This window comes from Gracilinanus agilis, chromosome 2 (assembly GCF_016433145.1).
Source record: "Gracilinanus agilis isolate LMUSP501 chromosome 2, AgileGrace, whole genome shotgun sequence".
Lineage (NCBI taxonomy): Eukaryota > Metazoa > Chordata > Mammalia > Didelphimorphia > Didelphidae > Gracilinanus > Gracilinanus agilis.
This window is the reverse complement of record NC_058131.1, coordinates 581701361-581725313: the sequence shown is the minus strand read 5'-3', so window position 1 is coordinate 581725313 and position 23953 is coordinate 581701361. Positions and strand designations below refer to the sequence as shown.

The following is a 23953-nucleotide window of genomic DNA, read 5'->3' as shown; positions in this document are numbered from 1 at the left end:
TTTGCTTCTTTCCTTCTTTCCTTCTTTCCTTCTTTCCTTCTCTTCCTCAATGCAGAACTATACCAGAATTGAAATTAAAGAGTGTTGCCTGAAAGCACTGAGACATTAAATGACTTACCTAGGGTTACATAACCAGTATGTGTCACAGATAGAACTTGTACCCCCCACCCCCCACTCTACCTGCCTGTTATCTGGTATTTAGACAAAATAGTCACTTGTTTAGAAATTTTCTTTTTGGTTCTGGTGTTTTATTCATCCCTTGCTCACCACCCAATGTGAACAAGCCCAATTTGCGAGATTAGTCATTGTAGATCATTGCCAATTGCATTTTTCAAAGACTTTCTGAGGCAGCCTAGAGTGTTACAAATAGTCTACATAAACTAAGAGCAAGAAGCATTAGTGCGTAAAGAGATTAGAGATTCAGAGCAATAGTCACCAAATGAAAAGCATTCAACAGCATCAAAAATCTTACCTGGTTGGGGCTGGAAAGTTTGATTTTTTAAAGTTGGTAGAAATGGCTAATATGCATGGGAAGGCTGTTGAGCTCTGGGCCCCTGCCCCAGCTTTCCTTCCCCTGTTCAGAAATTCTGTTCTTATTTTCCTCATCTCAGTTGAGGCGGGTGAAAAATCCCTAAGGAGATGAGGCCTCCCCGCTTTTAAGAAGAGAATTTCATATGACAAGCATGTGAGCCTCTCCTTTGTTTAGCTGGACCTCATGACTCCCTTTTGAAGGTAATCCTTTAGAAGTCTCATGACCTATCTCCCAGCCCAGCAGGCATTTTCATCTCCTGGTGGAAGGAGGCACAGACAAATCCACTCTGAGGGTGCCTAAATCTCCAATTTGCTAAATCTCCCATTTCTCCCCCATCTCCCCCCTTCCCCCAACCTGGACTCCAAATAACTGTAAGAACACTGGACAGCCAAGAAAACGGGTGGGAACTAACTGAGCTTTTCCCTCTGAAGTGTTCTCTCAATCTCTCCTCTGCTAAAAATGTCTATGCTCTTTGCATAATTGAGACGATTGGATATAATAGTCCTTTCAGAGATTTTTCGTTAGACTGGTAGCTTTTAGTTTTTGGAAAGTGGGAAAGGATAAGAGAGAAAGTGGTTACTTGGCATTAATTACTCTTAATCCTTTCCCAAATTATTTAAAGTTGGACCAAAGGTTTCTACTGAAAGCAGTCACAAGAGAATGCCATCCACATATGAGGTGTACATCTTCATATCACACATGCATATGGTTTCATTTGGCCAAGGCTGAAGTCTCAGCTGATTAGTTTAGAATTTTTGAGCTGGAAGAGACCTTAGAGATCATCTAGTCCAGTGGTGCCCAAACTTTTTTGGCCTACCGCCCCCTTTCCAGAAAAAAATATTACTTAGCCCCCTGGAAATTAATTTTTAAAAATTTTAATAGTAATAATAGGAAAGATAAATGCACCTGTGGCCATCACTGCTCCCCTGGATCGCTGCAGCACCCACCAGGAGGCGGTAGCACCCACTTTGGGAATCACTGATCTAGTCCAATCCCTTCATTCAATAACTGAGGGAACTGAGAGGTCCAAGATGTTGAATTGCTCTGAGTCATATGATTTGTGTATCATTAATCCTTTCACTCTATTATATTACTTATTTTCTCTCCCCTAAAAAGAGACAGTTTAACGTTGTGATGAGTAGATAGCGATGTATCAGGTTTTGCAAAACAATTACTCTGGAGAACAACCTTCCTAGAATCATACACAGATTCAGAGGATTATGGATTAAGAGCTACTATAGCTCTCAGAGGTCATCTTGACTACCTCAGTCACTTTTCAGATGAGGGAACAGGGGCCTAGAGGAGTTAGGTGATTTGAGTCACATGAGCAGTAAAAGGCAGTCAGAAATTGAATCCTGAATTCTGACTCCAAAAATCAATTCCTTGTTTTTCTCCCATATTTTAGACTCTTCTATGTTCTTCAAAAGACTTGTCTGATTATTATCTTACTTCATTCATTTGGACATATGTATTCTGCAATATTTGTTTTTAAAAATCCCAAACAATCCAACCCACTCATTCTTTTATAATCTTGTCTCCCATGTACAAAAATGCAATTATTGCATGAAAATGGTCCTAAAATGCCTTCTCTTCCCACTCCACAATTTTCTCCCTAACTTAGCCCAGTTCTCTTCAATATTATTACAAAAAAACACAGGAAAAATACTCAGAAAAAATATTTTAGGTGTATATGCTAATGTGCCATGAAACTGCAATTAGCTAGAATGTTATATTCAGGGAATTAAGTGTTTATAGTTAGGCTGACCTAGAGGTTCCTTTTTTTCCCCTCAACTCTTATTGAAAGTATTTCCAAAAACATTTTTTGACTCCTTCCTTAGAAATGACTATATGCTTAACATGATTTAATGTTTCTTTGATGATTTAGAATCTTCTACTCTCAGTACTTTCATTCTGTAGCTTAGTTCTTATCGTCCAGAACAGTGGATGTAGCTAAGTATGTATGCATTCGGGCTACCAACCCCAGACTTTTCTAAAGTGTATGCCAGGCCAGGTCATCACCCTACTCAATAAGCTTCAGTGGCCCCCAATTATCTCTAGGATCAAATATAAACTTTTCTAAAGGGCATCTGAAGCTCTTAATAACTGGGTCCTTCCATATCTTTCCATTCTTATACTTGATCCATTTCCATACACTCTATTATCCAGTCTCATTAGCCAACCTGCTGTTCTTCTAACACAATATCCCATCTTTGGTCTCCACACCTTTATCCTGTCTGTACTCTAAGCCCAGAATGTTCTTTCCTCACTTCTGCATCTTTAGCTTCCCAGACTTCCTTCAAGTTATAGTTCAAATCCCACTTTCTGCAGAAGGCCTTTTCTAGCCCCCCCTGCATTCTGATGCTTTCCTTTCTGGGGTTACTTTTTTTTTAAATTTTTTCTGGGATTACTTTTTAATCTAATCTGTATATATCTTGTATGTTCTTAGTTATTTTTGTTTGTTCCTTCTCCTCCCTCCTCCCATTAGAATATGAGCTCCTTAGAGGGCACCGATTGTCTTTTTACCTTTCTTTGTGTCCCTAACATATAGAAAGCTGCTTGACTGACTGACAAAACAAATCTGTGAATTTTGTTCTTTTGTTTTAAGGTCTTGATAGTTTCTATTTGTGAATTTGTCACTTTTTCTTAAGAAGTAGGGTGCTATGTACATAGGGAGATGGGGCAAAAGATGGGAAGGAGGAGGACCTGGTTAATTGAGGCTCCTAGTTAGTAAAATTCTGATTAATTGAAGTTTTACTCTCTATCCCATTTACTGAGTATTTCCTATTCCTCAGTACATGACTTTAGTAAAAAGCAAATAAATAAAAAAATCCAACCACTAATCAATAAAAATACAAGTTAAATGCATGGCTGCTGTGGCTATGAGGTATGTGAGAACTCAGTTGCAACTAGAGGATAATTAGAAGTCCAGTAAACTTGAGAAACAGTATGAAGTATTGTGGCTTTCGACTTTATAAAGCTCATTATGTCATTTAGTTAATCTAGAAATGCAAGCAAACAAAAAAATTCCCTCATTAAGGAGATTATAAAGTGATTAACCCTTCTAAGAATACTTTTTGAAAGCTTTAATTTGGAGGAATTTTGATACAGATTTCAAAAATTTTCATTCTTTTCCATTTTTGTCTCTTCCTTTCATCCTAACCATGAACCCTATAATCAAACCTTTTTTTAGACAACGCATGACTTTAAGTATATAATTTGATGTTACAACAAAGGCATTTGTGACCTTTATGCTAGGATGTTAATCAAAACATCTACAGAATAGATTGATTCTCCAAAAAAGCTTTTGGAATGTGTACTTGTAATAGTGACTAGGGAAATGGAGTATTTTTGTTGCAGTTACTGTTTTGCAACTGTTATGTCAGTTATCTTTGTATAGTCAGATCATGGATTAGTTAGAGCCAAGGTAAAAATCAATATTAAATTAGAAGAGCCAAAGATTTGAAGGAAATATTGCACATGATTTCAGCAGCCCCAACTGAATGTGTTTAAACAAACCATGAACTCTGAAATTTGGCAATGAACAAAAATTAAAAATGTTGAGTGTTATCATCATTTCTTAGATTTAAAATGAATGCAAAACATTTGCCAAAATATGGAGGCTGAGAAAGCCCAGAAATAACCTCAGTCAGCCAAGAAGACCTTGGTTCATTTCGACAAGAGAAAAATATGTCATCAAGGATTGTACTGGTTTAGAATGTAAGGTCGTTTTAAAAGTAATATGGAAGAGGATACCAGGATAGTAGGAGTAATATCATCTTATATAATTTTAAATAAAAAGCTGACATAAAATTTAATAAATAAATAATAAATGAAATAAAATTTAATTAAAAAAAGAGTGGGAAACAAGGCTGCAAATAGCTTGCTGTGAGATTTAGCTAAGCCAGATCATACTAAGAATATTTACAGATGAAGCAGTAAGAAAAACAAGAAGACATGAAATACAACAAATCTGCTAACATTTTCTATAATGATCTACTCTTTCTTTCTTTCTTTCTTTCTTTCTTTCTTTCTTTCTTTCTTTCTTTCTTTCTTTCTTTCTTTCTTTCTTTCTTTCTTTCTTTCTTTCTCTTCCTTCCTTCCTTCTTTTCTTTCTTTCTTTCTCTCTCTCTTTCTTTCTTTCCTTTATCTTCCATCTTAGAATCAATACTAACTACTGTTCCCAAGGTAGAAGAGTAGTAAGTCTATGCAATTGCAGTTAAGTGACTTACTCAAGGTCCATCAGATAGGAAGTATCTAGGAAGGCCAAATTTGAACTCAGGACCTTCTATCTCTAGACCTGGCTCTCTAACTACAGAGACATCCAGCTGCCGCTCTAATGATCTCTTTTCATCAGTGACAAGAATGAAATTATCATCTTTGGAATCTTCTACCTCAGTGTCTGATACAGTATATGGGTACATTTAAGATGATAAAGTCAAGAAGAGGAGGTAGATAATCAAATACATGAAAAGAATTTTTTGTGGGGGTGGAAAGGATGAAAATTTAAAGGCACAGAAGAATTTGTTCTCAACATATTTCAGAGGGGAAATCCAGAAGAATAGAAAAAATTACAAATGGTACTTTTAGACCCAAAAATAATAACTGAAAAGACACTAACAACTATTACCCATGAGTATACTTTTTTAAATTCTAAAAAATCTTCATGAAAATGGTGCACACAGTTAAGGTATCCTTAATGGATGTCTTGATAGGGGAACAGATTATGTCTTCAGTCACACAACTGTATGAGAAGTTTATGTTTATTGTTTACCCTTTTAAAAACATTTAAACTGTTAGAATAAATTATATAGCCTTAAAGGTTGTCCTGAAACAAGATGTCACCATAGAATATGTTAAAATCTTATAGGCGTCTATAACAGAAATAGTCGCTGAGGTCATTTTAATGATGCATCATTAAGAAGACATCAAACAGGGAGATATATATTTATATGAAGAATTCATCAATGTCATGGAAGATGTCTAGATTAGAGTATAAAAGGAGGATTCCCTGTGTAGCAACATTCTTCAAATATGCCTATTCCTAAATGATAATTATACTACAAGCATGAAATTTCCTAATGAAATAAGTAGTCCTTTGAAAATATTGACCTAATCATCCAGAGTGGAAAAAAATGAAGTTGCTGAAAGTAGGGTTTGCCTAGATTACAACATAAAGTAGGTAATAGTTCTTCTAATCCAGTGACGGTGAAACTTTTAGAGGGGTAGTTGATGTAAGAAATGTCCTCAGGCTCATGTGGAGAAGGGAAGGGGAGAAGCCTGATCCAACATTTCTCTGGCTTTCTAGTAACAAACTCTGTTCTGAGGTGATGGCATGTGTGCCCACAGAGAGGACTTTGAGTGCCTCCCTGGCACACATACCATAGGTTTGCCACCACAGAATTCTTTGTTTTTCACCTCATGAAAAGATATTGAAGATGTCTTTCACTTGGTCTGCCTCTTGCTCTGGTTACATGTCCTGGATGATGTCTTTTCTAACACTTCTCATATCCAAATCATCACATGTATGTAATATCTTTCTCCTACTTGCCATTTCTAACATAATGGTGTTCTATGATTCATAGTTATTTTGAGTCACATATACATAGTGAAGCAAAAAATATTCTCAACAATAGCTATATATATATATACATATGTAGATATATATATATATATATATATATATATAAAAGGATGGCTCATACATTTGCATTTAAGTCCATTCTTTGTTTTAAGTCTATCGCTATTCTGGCAGAAGGTAGGTAGCATATTTTATTTTCAGGTTATTGGAATTATGGTTTGTCATATTAATCAGAATTATGATTAATGATATTTCAAAGTTGTTTTCCCTTATAAAATTATTCTTGTACAAATTGTTCACCTAGTTCTGTCCACTTCACTCTGCATTAGGTTATAAAGATCTTCCTTAGTATCCTCTGACCTTGTCTATTTTGTCATTTCTTATGATACACTTATGCATTAGGTTCATAAACCATAGACATTCCTTAATAGGTGAGTATCCCCCTGGTTTCTAGTTTTTTTAATACTATGAAAAGAGTTGCAATAAATATTTTTGCACATATGGACCCTTTTCAATTATCTTTGCTCTCTTTGTAGGTATAAGCTAAGGAGTGGCATTGCTAGATCAAGGAAAAGTTTAGTGATTTTTTTTACATAGTTCTAAATTGCTTTTCAGAATGGCTAGACCAATTCACAACTATGCCAATTCTGCATCGATGTGCCCATTTTTCCCAAAGCCAGAACTTTGAATTTAAAGGAAGCAAAAGGGGAAAGGGAAGGAGAAAGGAATAAGTATTTTTAAATGCCTACTATGTGCCAGGCACTGTGCTAAGTGTTTACAAATTTTTTCTCATTTATTCCTCAAAACTATCCTGGGAGGTAGGTGCTATTATTATCCTCATTTTACAGTTGAAGAAACAGAGACAGATAGAAGTTAAATGACTTGCCCAGAGTCACCTAGCTGGTAAGATTCTGAGGCTGGATTTTAATTCAGGTCTTCCTAACTCTAACCCCAGCTGTCTATCTACTGCACCACCTGCTTGGTCCTATTTGAGGTATTTTGTATTTCAGGAGGTGACTAGATCATTGAAATTTAGCCAAAAGGTGCCTTAGGAATCATCTAATCGAGCCCTCTCCTTTTAAAAATTAGTGAAAGCTGGGGCAGCTAGGAGTGGTAGATAGAATATGGTCCAGTGTCTTGATACAGATTGAATATGGTTTGGGATCCCAAAGTTCTGTAAAATGAAACGTTAAGCACAGAACAAGACAGAGACCACAAAAAAGGTAAAGTAGACCAATTTTATTGAGGGAGAAACTTACAATAAGAATTAGTCAAAGAGGATGGAAACAGAACCAGTGGGGGTACAAGGGTGGAAGTGGGCAAATGGCTCAAATTGCCTAATGGTGGAAAAATGCCTTTACCAAATATTTTATTTTTGATAGAATGGCTCAGATGATTTGAGCTTTCCTTTCATGTCTTCATTTAAGAGACTGGGAAGGCTGCTGAAGCCCTTACACACAGACAAATTACCCATCTTCCCAAGTACTGTTATAAAAAGAAGAGAGTAATCTTGATACTGCTACTAATATTACTAAGGCTAGTTATTATAGTTGTTGTTAATCTGTATATAATCTGAGTAAGCTGTGGTTTGGTTCCCCTGTTGGCTGGTGCAGGGACACCTGAGTCCTGCCACCCAGCTGGTTGTTATAATAACATAATAACTGCCCTTCTTTATAACAGTGCCCAGGCAGGATCCCTAAAGGTCAATGGATGGGTAACCCTTTCAGATCCCACCTAGGGTTGATTGGTTATTGGTATTGGGCTCTATCAGCCTTGGATAATGTTCATCTAACTACGTTGCTCCCTCCCCAGAGTGGTGATGGAATAACGACTCCAGGAAGGTACTTAATAACTTTTATCTATGTTGTATACAAGGGAAAGGAATGCTCAGGAACAGGTTGGGGAATAGGAGACCTTATCACTAAGCTAAGACAATAATCCCTGAGGACTGTAGGCTGTACAGTAATGCTGGGCTCTTGTTTTTCACCTCCTCTGCCTCAGCCTGGCCACGGCCAAACCAGAGTAAGCAATCTGTTTGGATGTCACATATATTGATGATGGTTTCTCTCAGCTTCTTACTGCTAGTTGTTTTGCCAGTCCTACAGCCTTCAGGAAATACTACCCTTACCACCCTCTTCTTCTCCTACCCACTTCCCAGATCCCCCCCACCCCCAGGCCCGGGATACCTAAATATCTAGAGATGGTTTAGGTGCCTAAATATCTACGGATTCAGAGAGAATCAGAGGATCCATGGAGTGACCCACAGGTCAATCAATGTTCAAGATCAAATGTCCAAGGCAAGAGTTTAGGCAAAGCTCAGCCAAGGCAAAGGCAAAGGCAAAGCCAAAATGGTCTCCCAAAAGACAAAAGGGGTCCAAGAGTCCCTGTCAGGGGGCTGCAAGGGTATTTATATCCTTTCTGGCCAACTGCCTTTCCTCCTCATGGCCTCTGGGAACATTCCAATGTCTCCAACTGTCTTCATCTGTCAATCAAGGTGAGACTCTCAGCTCTCAGAGTCTGATTATGACTGTACACACCAAGAGTAAGCAAAAGATCTTAAAACCTAGCTAATCTTCAGACTCTAACTGGCTCCAAGTTTAGCATTCTTTCCACTCCATAATCTCAAACCCTCATTTCTGCCAGTAGGTAGAATGACCTTCCTTCATTTGTGTGTTTCCTTTTCTCATCCATTCAACAAGTGAACTCAAACATTTTTCAAGTCTTCATTGAATGCAGAGAACTGTTCTAAGCATGGTAGGAAATGAGAAAGATAAAAAAATATAATTTCTGTACTCATAGAGTGTACAATCTGTGGGGACAAGAGGATATGACTCATGCTGAAACATTTATAGGGATAGTGATTGGACCCATGATTTCCTTGGTACAGAGAAGTCTTGCTTAGGTAAGGAAATTTGTTCTATGAATGCAGGTCAGCATCTTTTCTGCAATTTATAGTCTTAGAGAGTTGTATAGAACACAGAGAAGTTAGTGATTTGCCTTGGATCACAGAGTCGATATTGCTAGAGGCAGAACTTGAATCCTGATCTCTGTGGCTTCAAGATTTAGCTTTCTAGTCAGTAGACTAAACTGCTAGAGATAATTACAGTACAAAATAATACCTAAGGGCATTAGAAGAATATTTATATGTACTTATATGAGCTTCAAGGGAAAGGGTAGGGAGTAGAGATAGGTCTTTACCAGTTGGGAGAATGGAAAGGCTCCCTGAAGAAAGTAGCATTTGTAATTTGCTTATAGTGAGAATGGTGTTATTTTCTTCTGTGCTTTTGAAATGCCATATTTTTTTCTTCTTAGTCTCATGAGAAGCTGAGAGAGTGACATTAGAAGTAAAAAAGTACAGACTGACGCCGCTGGGCCCGGGCGGCCTGCTGAAGCAGAGGCGCTCCAGAGCCGCCGCGCCCCCTGCCCGGGCCCAGCCACTCGTTGGCGGTTGATGCCGCTGACTGAGGCGCGGGGGTCGAGCTGCGGAGGGTGCACGGGCCGGGCTCTGTGCTCCAGCACCGCCCCCCGCTAGGGGGCGGGCTATCCCCTGGGGCTCCCTTGGATCTCCTTTCCCGCCTCGAGGAAAAAAATTAGGTTGTTAGCATGTCTTCATCAGCTCCCACCCCAGAGGGGGAGGATCTTTCTTCCCAGCCCGCATCTAAGAGAGACCCTGAGGTTCCCGACAAGGAAGAGAGTGAAGAAGAAGAGGAGGAGGAAGATGAGGAGGAAGAGGAGGAAGAAAAAGAAAAGAGTCTCATTGTAGAAGGTAAGAGAGAGAAGAAGAAAGTAGAGAGATTGACAATGCAAGTATCTTCTCTACAAAGGGAACCATTTACAATTGCCCAAGGAAAGGACAGAAACTTTGTGAAATTGAAAGAATACACTTCTTTCTAAGTAAGAAGAAAACTGATGAACTCAGAAATCTTCATAAACTGCTTTACAACAGGCCAGGCACAGTAGCGTCTCTGAAGAAGAATGTGGGTCAGTTCAGTGGCTTTCCATTTGAAAAAGGAAGTGACCAATATAAAAAAAAAGGAAGAAATGTTGAAAAAATTTAGGAATGCCATGTTAAAGAGCATCTGTGAAGTTCTCGATTTAGAGAGATCAGGAATAAATAGTGAATTGGTAACCAGGATCTTGAATTTCTTGATGCATCCAAAACCTTCTGGCAAGCCATTGCCCAAGTCAAAAAAAACACCAAGCAAAGGTAGTAAAAAGGAACGGAGCAGCTCTGGAATGTCAAGGAAGGCTAAGCGTACCAAATGTCCTGAAATTCTATCAGATGAATCTAGTAGTGAAGAGGAAAAAAAAGAAAAGGATTCTTCAGAGGAAGAAGATAAAGAAAGTGAAGAAGAGCCACCGAAAAAGACATCTAAAAAAGAAAAACCTAAACCAAAAACTCCTTCTAAAAGCAAAAAATCTGTAAAAAGTGCCAATGTCAAGAAGGCAGATAGCAGTACCACTAAGAAAAATCAAAATAATTCCAAAAAAGAAAGTGAATCTGAAGATAGTTCAGACGATGAACCTTTAATTAAAAAGCTGAAGAAACCTCCTACAGATGAAGAACTAAAAGAGACTGTAAAGAAACTTCTGGCCAGTGCCAACTTGGAGGAAGTAACAATGAAACAGATTTGCAAAGAGGTATATGAAAACTATCCTGCTTATGATTTGTCTGAAAGAAAAGATTTCATTAAAAAGACTGTTAAAGAGTTAATTTCATGAGACAGAGATAATTTATAAAGGCTGCTGATTTGGAGTGTTCCCGTGAATTCAAAGATCTGATAAACACCAGCAAAAAGAATGTATTTCCTTTTCTAAATCTTTGTTGGTCAAGCATTGTGTTAAGCAGAATTGACTGCTGAATTTGTGTCATAAGTGTTAATGTAAAAATTTGTTTGAGTTCACCCCTTTTAAATTGCATTTCTATGCAGTTTTATTAGTTAAGATTTTTGCATGGCAATGAATGTTCCCTGCTTTTTTTTATAGTTGTGTATTTTGTACATTTTGGATTTCTTTATATAAGGTAATGGACTCTTAGACTGTTGTAGCTTTTAGTGTGCTTAATATTCGTAGCTTGCTAATGAATTCTTTTAATAATCAAGTAGAAAAAAGTTGTAACTATTGGCATCTTATACATGCAGAGTTTGGGTTATTGTAGTATTTGGTATAGAAAATATTTTGAATACACATTCTGACAAATATTCTAAACTTGCGGTAGTGTGTTCATTATATTCAGGATATACAGTATACATGCTATGAATATTTGGGTGATTAAATCTGAACTATCTTAAATATGTACTGCAAATTATCAGCATGATAAAACAATTGGCATAGATGTTATTTTTGTACTTTTAAAAAACAGATTTGTTGTATATAAGGTTTTCATATTTCTTTGTGCAAATCAATTTTTAAATCTATGTATCTTTAGAATTATAACATGAAGTTCATGTCAGTGTTCTGCCAGAAGGTTATGATGGAGAAGTGGAAGTTACAAAGATAATGCTAAAGAAGTAGTTAGTAGTTTACTCATTCTTTTCCACTTAACTCTTTGTTTTATTTAGGAAGTATAATACTCCTATAGCTAGCTTTACAATATGACTGCAAATGCATTTTATATTTCAAGGATTAACTTTAGCACATATAGAAATCAAAACTGCTTCAGAAACTTTGGAGAAAGGCTCAGATGAATATAACCACCTCCAGCTCATAATAAACTTGAATTCAGTTCCATTTAACTGATTTTGCCCACATAACACATATTACTATTCACAGGAAACAGACTACTTTTGTAGTAATGATGTAGAAGTTAAACAAATGCCAAATGAAGATAATGTAGTTACATAGTGTTCGTCAGCAGCAGACCCTTGTGACTAAAAGTATTGCTCAAAAAAGCCAATGGTACATTTATTTTCACATTAATGGAGAGATATGTCACAGGGCTGCTGGATTATAAAAGTTTTGGCCAATCAAGATGTTAGTTGACCTCAACAGAAGAAATTATTTCTCTGCAGGTGATTCTTCATGAGACCAAAATAACTCATTTTATTTTATGTTGACAATATCTTAAATCATTTTGCCAGATGAACTTATTGTATCTAATTCTGAAACAATTTTGATCTGTAAAAGGGAAACATTTGGCATGTGAAGCATTTTAATAAGAAACATTTAATTGTCTTTGTATCAAGGCATAGTGTTAATTACTGAAATGTCAAGTTTGAATGGTGTTTTCCATGTGGCAAAGCAGCACTTGGTGTTTCCTTTTAATAGGCAGTTATGTTTGACTTTTTCCTTGAATAAAATTTATTAGAACTTTAGGGTATGCTTATTAATTCAGATGACTGGAATAAGCTACTTTAAACTAACCTTAAAGCAGATCTCAAAATTGACTTCTGATTTTAAAATAAAAGTTCATTTTTTTTCCTGTGAAACTTGTCAGTGAAAAAATTAAAATTGTGAGTACTAAAAAAAAAAAAAAAAAAAAAAAAAAAAAAGTAAAAAAGTACAAACTGGAGAAATGCTTTCCCTGGTTGCCATTTATAATTGTATAAAAGCAAAACTATGACCAAGGGCACAATTTTGAAGTAAGTCTACAACTCACAGATGGGTTGTGCTCTACTAGGTTTTTCCCTTTTCTTTATACCTGAGAAACTGTTATAGAGTCTACTTAAGAGTACTACTTTTTGCAACTTAATGCTTAAATCCATGGTCCTGTATTGTTCTTTAATTGTTTACTGTATATGTTGTATTTCCCCAGCAAAATGGATTCATAAATGGCTTCCCATACTATCAATAGGTTTGCTTAAATAGGTTTGATGTGAACTTAAAAACTTGTTTCTTTAGAACCTGGAAACATTTTCCCCCATAGAAATGGTGTTATAAATAGTGGTCGAGTTCCCAAGCTAATCCACAAAACTTATTTAACTCATTATGTCAATGTGCTTAATCATCACTAATAATTCCATGCCGAGGGAAAATTGTATTCTTCCTAATGGCCTAAGAAAAGAATGGAATCATTAGAGCTATAGAATATCTACAGTAGAAAAGAACTTAGAGATCATTGCGTCTAAGCCCCTCTTTTCCTTGACTACATCATGATTTTTGCTTCACTCTATACTGTAAAAGGTGGTAAATGAAGCTGTAAAGGAGTTTGGGAGACCTCCTATAAAGGAGTATAAATGAGCTTCAGTGACTTTGCAGCTGGATGTGGTTGTGTTGAATCAGCTGACAGGCCCCTTCATTCAATTAATTCCATCTTTATAAGCTGAACAATGAGGAAGTAGAAGATTTTCCCCCAACTATCAGTGCTAAATGAACTTAGTTCTTTTGATGAAATGAAGGTTGATAAACTCAAACTATTTTAAGATGTTATTTCTGACTGTGGTTGGTTGATCCTGATAACAGAAGATCAATAAGCTTTTGGATAAATTTAGTGATGTAAAGGAGAAGATTTAACTAACAACTTCCCCTTGGAATCTTCAGTAAAGAACAGGTCATTACCAGCTTCTCTCTATTAACTTATTTAATGCTGATAAATGAGGTTAGGGAAAGGATGGGTTGAAATATTAAGGAAAGAGGGATTAAGGATGAATCCTAAAACCTTGTCTAACTAATGAAGTTATATTAAATTTTTTGAAGTTTTCAGGAGAAGCTGATTTCCTGAAGCCTTCCAGGAAGATTGCCTTGGTCAGGCCTAAGGTCTAACTCTGATTAATTGATGTTCAAGTTGATTTGATTTAACAGAGATGATCTTCTTGTTGGTGTTTAGCAAATTTGTATATTGTTGATGATGTTTAAAGCTGGATGCTGTTAGCGTTGGATGAGAGTGAGCAGCCTAGATAACTAATTCTAAGAGATTTAAGTTAACCTAGCTAAGACATAATCCTGAGATACCTATGCTCCCACCGTATCTCCAGATTGAGACCCCAAAGCTAGAAATCTCTCTTAATTTATAGGCTCATCTCAACTGACTTTTTGGTCTCATGCCAGCTCATGCCACCCCTGCATTCTATATTCCAACTCAGCAACCGGCAACTATCCTGGTCCAAAATATCTTCTTGCAAATGTATTTACAGTACCTCTCCCCATATACCTACCCCACCCCACATACATACAAACATCAACACAAATATGATTATAAAAAAGTGTAGTAGTCATAGGATTCACAAATGAGATTGCAGATGTCACCTATGTGATAAAGAATGGGGTACACAAGACTTAGGAGCACTTCTCCACAGAGCTCAAAGTGAAGAATTGGAATGGGAGATAATTCTTGTTGGAATTACAGTGATTCATTTAGAACATATTCTCTTCCATGCTTATCTCAAATTTTAGTTTTTGTCTATGTCTAAAATCTAAAGTCATTTCCAAAGCTTATTATCTCCTCTTTTAAAAATGTATCTCAGGCTGGGGCAACTGGGTAGCTCAGTGGATTGAGAGCCAGGCCTAGAGACAGGAGGACCTAGGTTCAAATCTGGCCTCAGACACTTCCCAGCTGTGTGACCCTGGGCAAGTCACTTGACCCCCATTGCCCACCCTTACCACTCTTCCACCAAGGAGCCAATACACAGAAGTTAAGGGTTTAAAAAAATGTATCTCCCATTTCCCCCCAGTCCTTTCCAAATTGAAACTAACCCTGAGTTCATAATGTATGTGTTCAAAATGCATTTATTTGGACTTATGATGAAAATTTAGCTTATAAAGGATAGCATGGCCAAAGTTTAGAATGTAAACTCCTTTAGAACAGGGGTCAGTAGTCCAATCTTCTCAATTTCAGGTGAGGAAACTGAGGCCCATGGCACTTAAGTGACTATCTGAATATGAAGCAGGTAATAAATGAGTTTATCTCCTCAACACATATAAACCAAGTGCATGACGGGTGAAGGATCATAGATTTTATAAGGATGATATTAGAAAATAAGTATTGTTTTATAAGTTTAGAGATAAGTGGAGAAGCTGGCTAAAGGAAGAATTGGAGTTTCAAATAGAGCTGAGAGAGAGTGTTAATTTCAACAGTTGGCAGTTGTAACCCTTATTCTATGACGGTTACACTCTCTGGGTGTGGCATTTTGACAGTTGGCTTCTGGAAGTTGACAGAGTCACACATAAGATCTTTTCTCTCTCAGGGCTAGAGAAGGTAACGTCTTTGCCTCTCTCTATCTCTGTCTGAGTGAAAGACTTGAAGAAGTGAAGTGTTTTCTTTTCCAACTTGGAAAACACTATTTAATTATCTGTTACTGTGTATAGATTGGTTAAACTCTGAAAAGACCAAAGAAAACCTGGTCTTTGGTTTGGATTCTGAGTCTTTTAAGGTTCAGAGTCCTAACTTAATTCTTGTGGAGACTCAACCAGCTAGCCTTGGTTATCTTTATAACTTAAAGGCAAAGTTAAGAATTATAGTAGTAGTTTTAGATAGAATAGTATAATTTTTTTAAGTTAGATCAGGAAGGATTAGCATAGCCTGTGAACTACAGGAGAAGCAGTTCCTTGCAAAACTTGGGAATTTATTTGGGTGGAGTTAGAATCCCTTAAAATTAGAAATCCTTTTACCCTTATATATTTTAAATAAAAAGTTATTTTTCTTAAACAAGAGTCTCTTTAGCGTTCCTTGCACCTGGCCCTGAAGAGAAGTTCATCTTTGAGCTTCATTTCACTTTACCACTGAAGATACTTTTAATAACATCTATCAAATGTATCTGAAACAATTTTGAACCTTTATTTTCCTCCTACCTGGTTTGCTTATTTTATTTTTACACTTTACATCTGGAAGCAGTCTCAGAAACTGTCTTGCCCAGCCCATTTATTTTATATACAAATAAGTGAATATGAGGCCCAGAGAGATTAAGTGATCTACCCAATAAGGAACAATTGGTAAACATCAGAGGAGGGATTTGAACCCAGTTCTTCTCAATTCCAGAGGCTGTGTTTTTTCCATTATACAATATCCTACAATGGTAAGACACCATTCTCCTAGACAATTAATACTATTCAGTAGAAAAATCATTGGCATTTGAGTCAGAAAAACTGTGTGTGAGTCCCAGCTGGGCTACTCAATAGTTCTAAGTATGGCATAGTGGTGAGAGCATGGGGTCTGGAATATGGAAGACTTGACTTCAAACTGGGTCCAAGACACATATTAGTTCTGTGATCCTGGACAAACCACTTAATCTCTGTCTGCCTCCATTTCCTGATCTGTAAAATGTGGATAATAGCAAGCATCTACCTTGAAAGGGTTGTTGTGGAGATCAAATGATTTATAAAGCATTTAGCACAGTGCCTGACATTATAGTAGGCACTTAATAAATGCTTGTTCCTTTCTCACTGTCCTATGTGAACCTGTGCATACCTTACTTTATCTCTGTATATTAATTTTCTCATCTGTCAAATAGGGATAATAATGATTACATATCCAGTGATGGGCAAACTACACACATGGGCCAGCTGCAACCCTCTGAAATATTCTATCTGGCTGTGCAACATTATTCCTAATCTGATGAATACAATGAGTAGGATACAATACAATGAAACTTCAGAAGAGTTGCCTTAGAAACAGACTGACAGATGAGCATTTCCTTTCCTTGCCCATCACTGACCTAGTCTTATTTCAGTGAACTGTCATTAGGAAAATTCTATACCAATCTTAAAGTTATTCTCTACGTTTGTATTTTCAGTAAATACCATGCACATATGTGAATACATAAAGGATCTATGGTTTTTTCAATGTGACAAAATCCTGGTGTGGTTTCCACCAGGGAAGATTGTGATCTGTCTATGACTGGTTTAAAAATGCTCTGGATTTGTTCTATTACCTGCTTCATATTGGGAAAGTCACTTATGTTCTATGGGCTTTGGTTAAATTCTTAATTTGTAAACTGAGAGGATTAGATTAGGTAATCCCTAAATTCTCAACTCTAAATCTGAGATCCAATACTCTGCATACATACTTTTCCTTAAGGATTTTTGTTGTTCAGTCATTTCAGTTTTGTCTGATTCATTGTGATCCCAACTGGAGTTTTCTTGGCCAATATCCTGGAGTGGTCTGCCATTTCCTTCTCTAGCACATTTACAGAAGAGGAAACTGAAGCTAATAAGGGTAAGTGACTTGTCCAAGATCACATAGCTGGTACATGTCTGAAGCTAAATTTGAACTCAGATCTCCCTGGCTCCAGACTTGGCCACCTAGCTGCCTTCTCCTTAAGAAAAAAAATGGAGTTTTGTGCTTTTTTTTTCCAACAGTAGAAATGAACTAAAAAATCAGCCAGCCATATATTCCGATTCCTTTGGTTGTGTTCTCATAAGGGGAAGATTGTATATTATTGTTGGTCCCCTAACACAAAAGAAACTCTATGTTTTAAAAATCCCATTTATATATATCAGAGAGTGGAGTATTAAAGTTAATCTACAATTCTGGTTACCTAATGGTCATTATGTAATTCTGGGGCTTTTCAGTGGCACAGTGGATAGAGTATAGGGCCTGGAGTGAGAAAGAACTGAGTTCAGTTCCAGGCTCAGACACTTACCAACTTATGTAACCATGGGCAAGTCACTTAAAAATCTATTTGCCTCAGTTTCATCATCTGTAAAATCAAGATAAGGTATCTACCTCTCAAGGTTGTTGTAAGAATGAAATGAGATACTAGTTATGTGCCATCTACATAGAAAGTATATAAATGGTAGCTATTATTATTATTTTATTATTATTATGTAACCTATATATATATATTGCTACATTTTCAAAGAACAGGAATATAATAAAAATACAGGTGACACCAGATTTTGAAGGAACATAATTTATTTATTTGCCTTTGGATAATAATACCTTATATTCGTAGGCTACTTGAAGGTTTTGTAAAACATTTTGCATCCATTATCTCATTTGATCCTCACAACAACCTTATGATACCTGAAGGTATTATTTTTTCCATTTGAAAGATAAGGAAACTGAAGTTTAGAAAGGTTAAAGAATAGCACTGATACTTCTTAGCTCAATAACCCTGGGCAAAATTTGATCTGAGTTCTTTCTATTTCCCCAAATAGCACTCTGTTCACTGTACTGTGTTGCCTTTCTAGATTAATGTGATAAGCATCCTGCTTTTATGCAATAGCAATGTAATAAATATTTTAGCTTTGTAGAATTATAGCTATAAGCTAAAACAATTACATAATTATAGCTATAATAAACATTATAGCTTTCTTCTTGTTTGGATTCTGCATAAATGTGAATTTATTGTCTATTTTCATAGGTTTGAAATGGAAGGGGTTGGGATGAACTCCCCCATAAAATGGAAGCAGATAGCTGAGTGGATTAAAAACTAGAATCCTATGATTTGTTGTTTAGAGGAAACACATTTGAGGCAGAAAGACACACAAAGAAGGGGCTGGAGGATTATTTATTATGTTTTAGCTAAACTAAAAAAGGGGAGTAGCAGTCATGATCTCAGATATAGCTAAAGCAAAATAGATCTAATTAAAGGAGATAAGGAAGGAAATTACATCTTGATAAAAGGTCCAATAAACAATGAAGTAATATCAATATTAAATATATACATGCACCAAATGGTATAGCCTCCATATTTTAAAAGAAGAAATTAAATGAGCTTTAGGTAGAAATAGAAAGTAAACTATATTAATGGGTGACTTTAATTTTCCCCTCTCAGAACTAGATAGATATAACCAAAAAATAAATAAGAAAGTTAAGGAAGTAAATGAAATCTTAGAAAAGTATATTTAATAGATATCTGGAGAAAACTGAATGGAAATAGAAAGGAATATACCTTTTTCTCCGCACTACATGGCACCTATTAAAAAATGGCCATGTATTTGGGCATAAAAGCTATATAACCAAATGTAGAAAAGAAGAAATAATAAATGTATCCTTTTCAGAACATAAGAGAATAAAAATTATAATCAATAAGGGTCCATGGAAAGAAAAATTAAAAATTAATTGGAAACTGAATGATCTAATTCTAAAAAAAAGGATGGGCCATAAAACAAATTATAGAAACAATATTTTAGTAAAGATAATGACAGTGAGAAGACAACATATCAAAATTCATGGGATATATGCAAAGCAGTACAAGGGGGAAATTTATATCTCTAAATGTTTATATGAAGAAAATAGAAAGGGGGCAACTGGGTGGCTCAGTGGATTGAAAATCAGGTCCAGAGATTGGAGTTCCTGGGTTCAAATCTGGTCCCAGACACTTCCTAGCTGTGTGACCCTGGGCAAGTCACTTAATCTCCATTGCCTAGCCCTTACCATTTTTCTGCATTGGAACCAATACACAGTATTGAGTCCAAGATGGAAGGTAAGGGTTTAAAAAAAAAGAAAAAAAGCATATCGATGAATTGAGCATGCAATGAAAGAAACTAGAAAAAGAACAAATTACAAATCCTCAATTAAAGACTAAATTGGAAATCCTAAAAATCAGAGAAATGAATAAAAATTAAAAGTAATAAAACCATTTTATTAATAAATAAGACAAGGAATTGGTTTTGTGTATGAGGAAAAACAAATAAAATAGATAGAGCTCTGGTTAATTTGATTTAAAAAAAAGAAAGAAGAAAAACAAACTACCAGTATCAAAAATGAAAAGGTGAATTCAACACCAATGAAGACGAAATTAAAGTTATAATTTAGATTTATTTTGTCCAATTAGAGGCCAATAAATCTTATAAGTGAAATGGATGAAGAGTTACAAAAATATAAATTTCCCAAATTAACAGAAGAGGAAATAGAATACTTGAATAATCCTATCTCAAGAAATTAAAGAAGCCATTGATAAACTCCCTAAGAAAAAATTTCAAGGTCCAGATGGATTCTCAAGTGAATTCTATTGCACATTTAAGAACAGTTAATTCCAATACTATATAAACTATTTGGGAAAATAGATAAAGAAGGAGTCCTACCAAATTCCTTTTATACCACAAATGTGGACCTGAAACCCAAGCCAGGATGAGCAAAAACAGAGAAAGAAAATTAAAGGCCAATTTTATTAATGAATATAAATGCAAAAATTTTAAATAAAATACTAGCAAAGAGACTACAGCAACATCATAAGGATCATTCACTGATGACCAAATAGGATTTATACCAGGAATCCAGTGCTGGTTTAATATTAAGAAAACTATCAATATAATTGACCATATTAAAAAAAACTTATAGAAATCACATGATTATCTCAATATGTACAGAAAAAACCTTTGACAAAATACGTCACCCATTCCTATTAAAACCACTAGAAACCTTGGGAACAAGGGGGCCTTTCCTCAAAATAATAAGTGGTTTCTATTTAATACCATTAGCAAATATCTGTAATGTGGACAAATTAGAAGCTTTCCCAAAAAGATCAGTGATGAAGCAAGACTGTCCACTATCCCTATCATTATTTGATATTGTACTAGAAATGCTAGCTTTAGCAATAAGAGAAGAAAAAGAAATCAAAAGAATTAAAGCAGACAATGAGAAAACTAAACTACCACTCTTTGCAGGTGATGTGATGGTATACTTAGAGGATCTTAGAGAATCAACTAAAAAACTAATTGAAATACTTGATAACTTTATCAGAGTTGCAGGATACAAATAAACCCATATAAATCATCAGCATTTCTAAATGTTACAAACAAATTCTAGCAGTAAGAGATAAAAAATAATTCTACTTAAAATAACTCTAGATAATAAAATACCAAGGAATCTACTTGCCAAGAAAAACAGGAATCATATGAACACAATTACAAAATATTTTTCACACAAAGTCAAATCCAAAATATTAATTGCTCTTTGGTAAGCTGAGCTAATATAATAAAAATGAAAATTCTACCCAAATTAATTTACTGATTCCTTGTCATATCAATCAAATTACCAAAATTATTTTCTAGAACTAGAAAAAATAATGATATTCATCAGGAAGAACAAAAGTAATGTGGCTTTTGGACACCAGGAAGGAAGATTGCAGTTTAGGACTTGAGATGTTCAACAGACCTCAAGTGGCTATTGGGGTGAGTTGCCAGACAATTTGAATGTGGGTCAAAAACTGTCTTCTCATACTTGCTAGATATACTTGTCAAAATCTTTGATACAGAGACAGGTGTTATGGTGATTCTAGGGACTGAGTTAATTGGGAGTGTTGAGTCTTAATGGGACACCAAGATATAGTAGTGAATCCAAAAGATCAAACCCCAATGTAGCTGATGTTAAGAGGAGAAAGTGTAGAATCTGCTTGCTCCAATCCCCAGATGGATAACAGTAACCCAAGGCTAACCGCCAAAATAAGGAATGAGCTGATAATGGAATTCAGCTAATCCTTGTCCAACTGAAGCCCAGTAAGTTTGATATTGATGGCTATATCTCTTTACTTAATTCACTATAGTGAATTTGATCTATAAGGATTACTTTATTAATTTGATCTATCTGACTGCAGATTTGTTCTTAGAAGTTGATTAAAGGTATATTGAAATAACCCCTTCCTAAGATGACACAGGAAACAGTCAACTGAAGCCCACTAGGTCCTTGAGACACTCACAGGTAAGTTATTTCTTATAGGATAATTTAATAATTGATGAGATTAGGGAAAGGGAAACTGGGTAATTGATGGAAAGTGGGAATTGGGAATCCTAAATAATCTAGATGGATAGATTGATGTTGAATCTTCACTTGATATTGTAATGCAGATCAAGGATCTTGGTTGGCTGACAGCCCAGCTGAGGCCCCACAAGCCTCAGCCCTGATTTAAGGTTGACCCTGCTGAATGATAGTTGTCTTTGCAGATCTTCTTGGTGTTTATAAATCAGGAAACAGAGATCGATGGAACACACTTGTATCAGTATAATAGCTGAAGCTGGTTGCTGAATAAAAAAGTATAGACTATTACCTAAACCTTATCCACCCTCACTCAAATATCTCTAACTGAGACCCAGATGAGTTCAGATCTGTTCCTTTTATACCCAAGCCCAACTGCCTTGGCTCATGCCAAGCTCGTTCCATTCTGCATTCTAAGCAGGCAACTGTCCATCATCCTTGACTCAACATGGCTGCCAAATATTTTCTTACACAAGACTGTAGGGTAACAGAAACAAATCTTCAGGCATTGATTAAAGTAATTTTGCAATGCTATCCTGAGTTTCTAGAAGTAGGTATACTCATGGTGTGAGAATGGGATCTCATTGAACAGAATTTAAGACAAGGATAAGAAAAGGGACATAAAGTCATGCCAGCAATTTGACTAACTTGGAAACTAGTGAGGACAGAATTAGAGGCAGAAACCATTCAGAACTCTTTGTTCCAACCGCCCCACTCTTAGACTTTCCTTCTAACCTGAATATGTCTTATCTTGCCCCACGTTGGGTTCTAAAATGAAGTCGTCCACCAACTTCACTAAAGTTCCTTGTCGGTAGAACACTAGAAAGGAGAACTAGAGACTGAAAATATGGGTGGAAAATTAAAGTCTAAGGAAAGGAGGTCATAAGGTGAGAAGAAAGACACAGAGATGCAGAGAGTTCCAGTATAAAGTAGGTCTGACAGCAAGGTTAACTCTGGTGGAAAGAGCTTCACTCTTAGCCCGAATATACTGATTTTTTATTGGGGTAACAACAGGAAAGGGGGAAGGGAGAATGAAAATCAGATAGTGATCTGATCAATTAACATTATGAGGTAATCTTCACAAGCTGCTGGATCCTAAAACAATAGGTATAGCTAATGCCTAGATCAGGAATTATTTTGACTTAAGGCATCTAAGCTTGACTGATACAAATATTAATTGATTGTTATTGGCAAAACAAAGATCCTGAGATACCTGGTCAGTCTTCCAGAGTGTAGCCTTAGGGATGGGTTAGGAATTTGACACGGTTAAGGTCTTAACTGAACTCAAGGTTACAGTTCATAAGAGTCAGCTTTTGAGTACCCCTAAAATATTTTCAAGATTAATACATACCTGGATTGCTACACAAGAGAATTAATGAAAAGAAATATGAAGGAAGGTGGCCTAACAATACTAGATCTCAACCTATATTATATAGCACTAATCAAAACAATCTGGTACTGGCTGAGAAATAGAATGGTGGATAAGTGGAATAGATTAGATACCCAATATATAGTGGTAAATGACTTTAGCAATCTAGTGCTTGATAGACCCAAAGATCACAGTTTTGGGGATAAGAACTCAAGAATATTTGACAAAATCTGCTAGGAAGACTAGAAAATAGATTGGCAGAAATGAGGTATAGAATAATATCTCACACCCTCTACCAAGATAAGGTCAAATGGATATATGATTTAGACATAAAGGGTGATACCATAAACAAATCAGGGAAGCATAGAATAGTTTACCTGTCAGATCTATAGAGAAAGGAAGAATTTATGATCAAACAAAGGATAGAAAATATTATGAGATGTAAAATAAATAATTTTGATTATATTAAATTAAAAAGATTTTGTAGACTCCAGCAAGTAATTAAGAAGATTATCCACCATGATCAGGTGGAATTTATACCAGGAATGCAAGGATGGTTCAACATTAGGAAAACCATCCACATAATTGACCATATCAACAGTCTAACAAACAAAAATCACATGATTATCTCAATAGATGCTGGAAAAGCCTTTGACAAAATACAGCATCCAGTTCCGGGTTAAGATGGCGGCAGAGTAAGAAGCAGCTCTTAACCTCTCCTGACCGAAACATACAAAACTCCTCAAGGGGACATAAAAACAAGTCCAGACGAACGGAGGAACCCCACAACAGGGCACAGCGTGGAAGGTACGTGGAATCGAGACATTTCCAAGCTAAAAAGGGCTCTCACCCACTCAATCGCGAGCTGAGCAACCACCCCACCCCCACCCCCTCCACACT

General features: G+C 36.1%; 2 protein-coding genes across 2 annotated transcripts in view; one reads left to right on the top strand and one right to left on the bottom strand.

The window, feature by feature from the left end:
• The window catches only part of TRPM1 (transient receptor potential cation channel subfamily M member 1), a 191495-nt gene that overhangs the window by 107672 nt on the left and 59870 nt on the right, over window positions 1–23953 (bottom strand). The window lies entirely within an intron of this gene.
• Window positions 9505–12538, top strand: LOC123238068 (protein DEK-like). Its single transcript, XM_044665397.1, is given in 3 exon segments — window positions 9505–9957; window positions 9960–10135; window positions 10137–12538. Coding segments are annotated over 3 exon segments (1116 nt in total). The 5' UTR covers window positions 9505–9713; the 3' UTR covers window positions 10833–12538.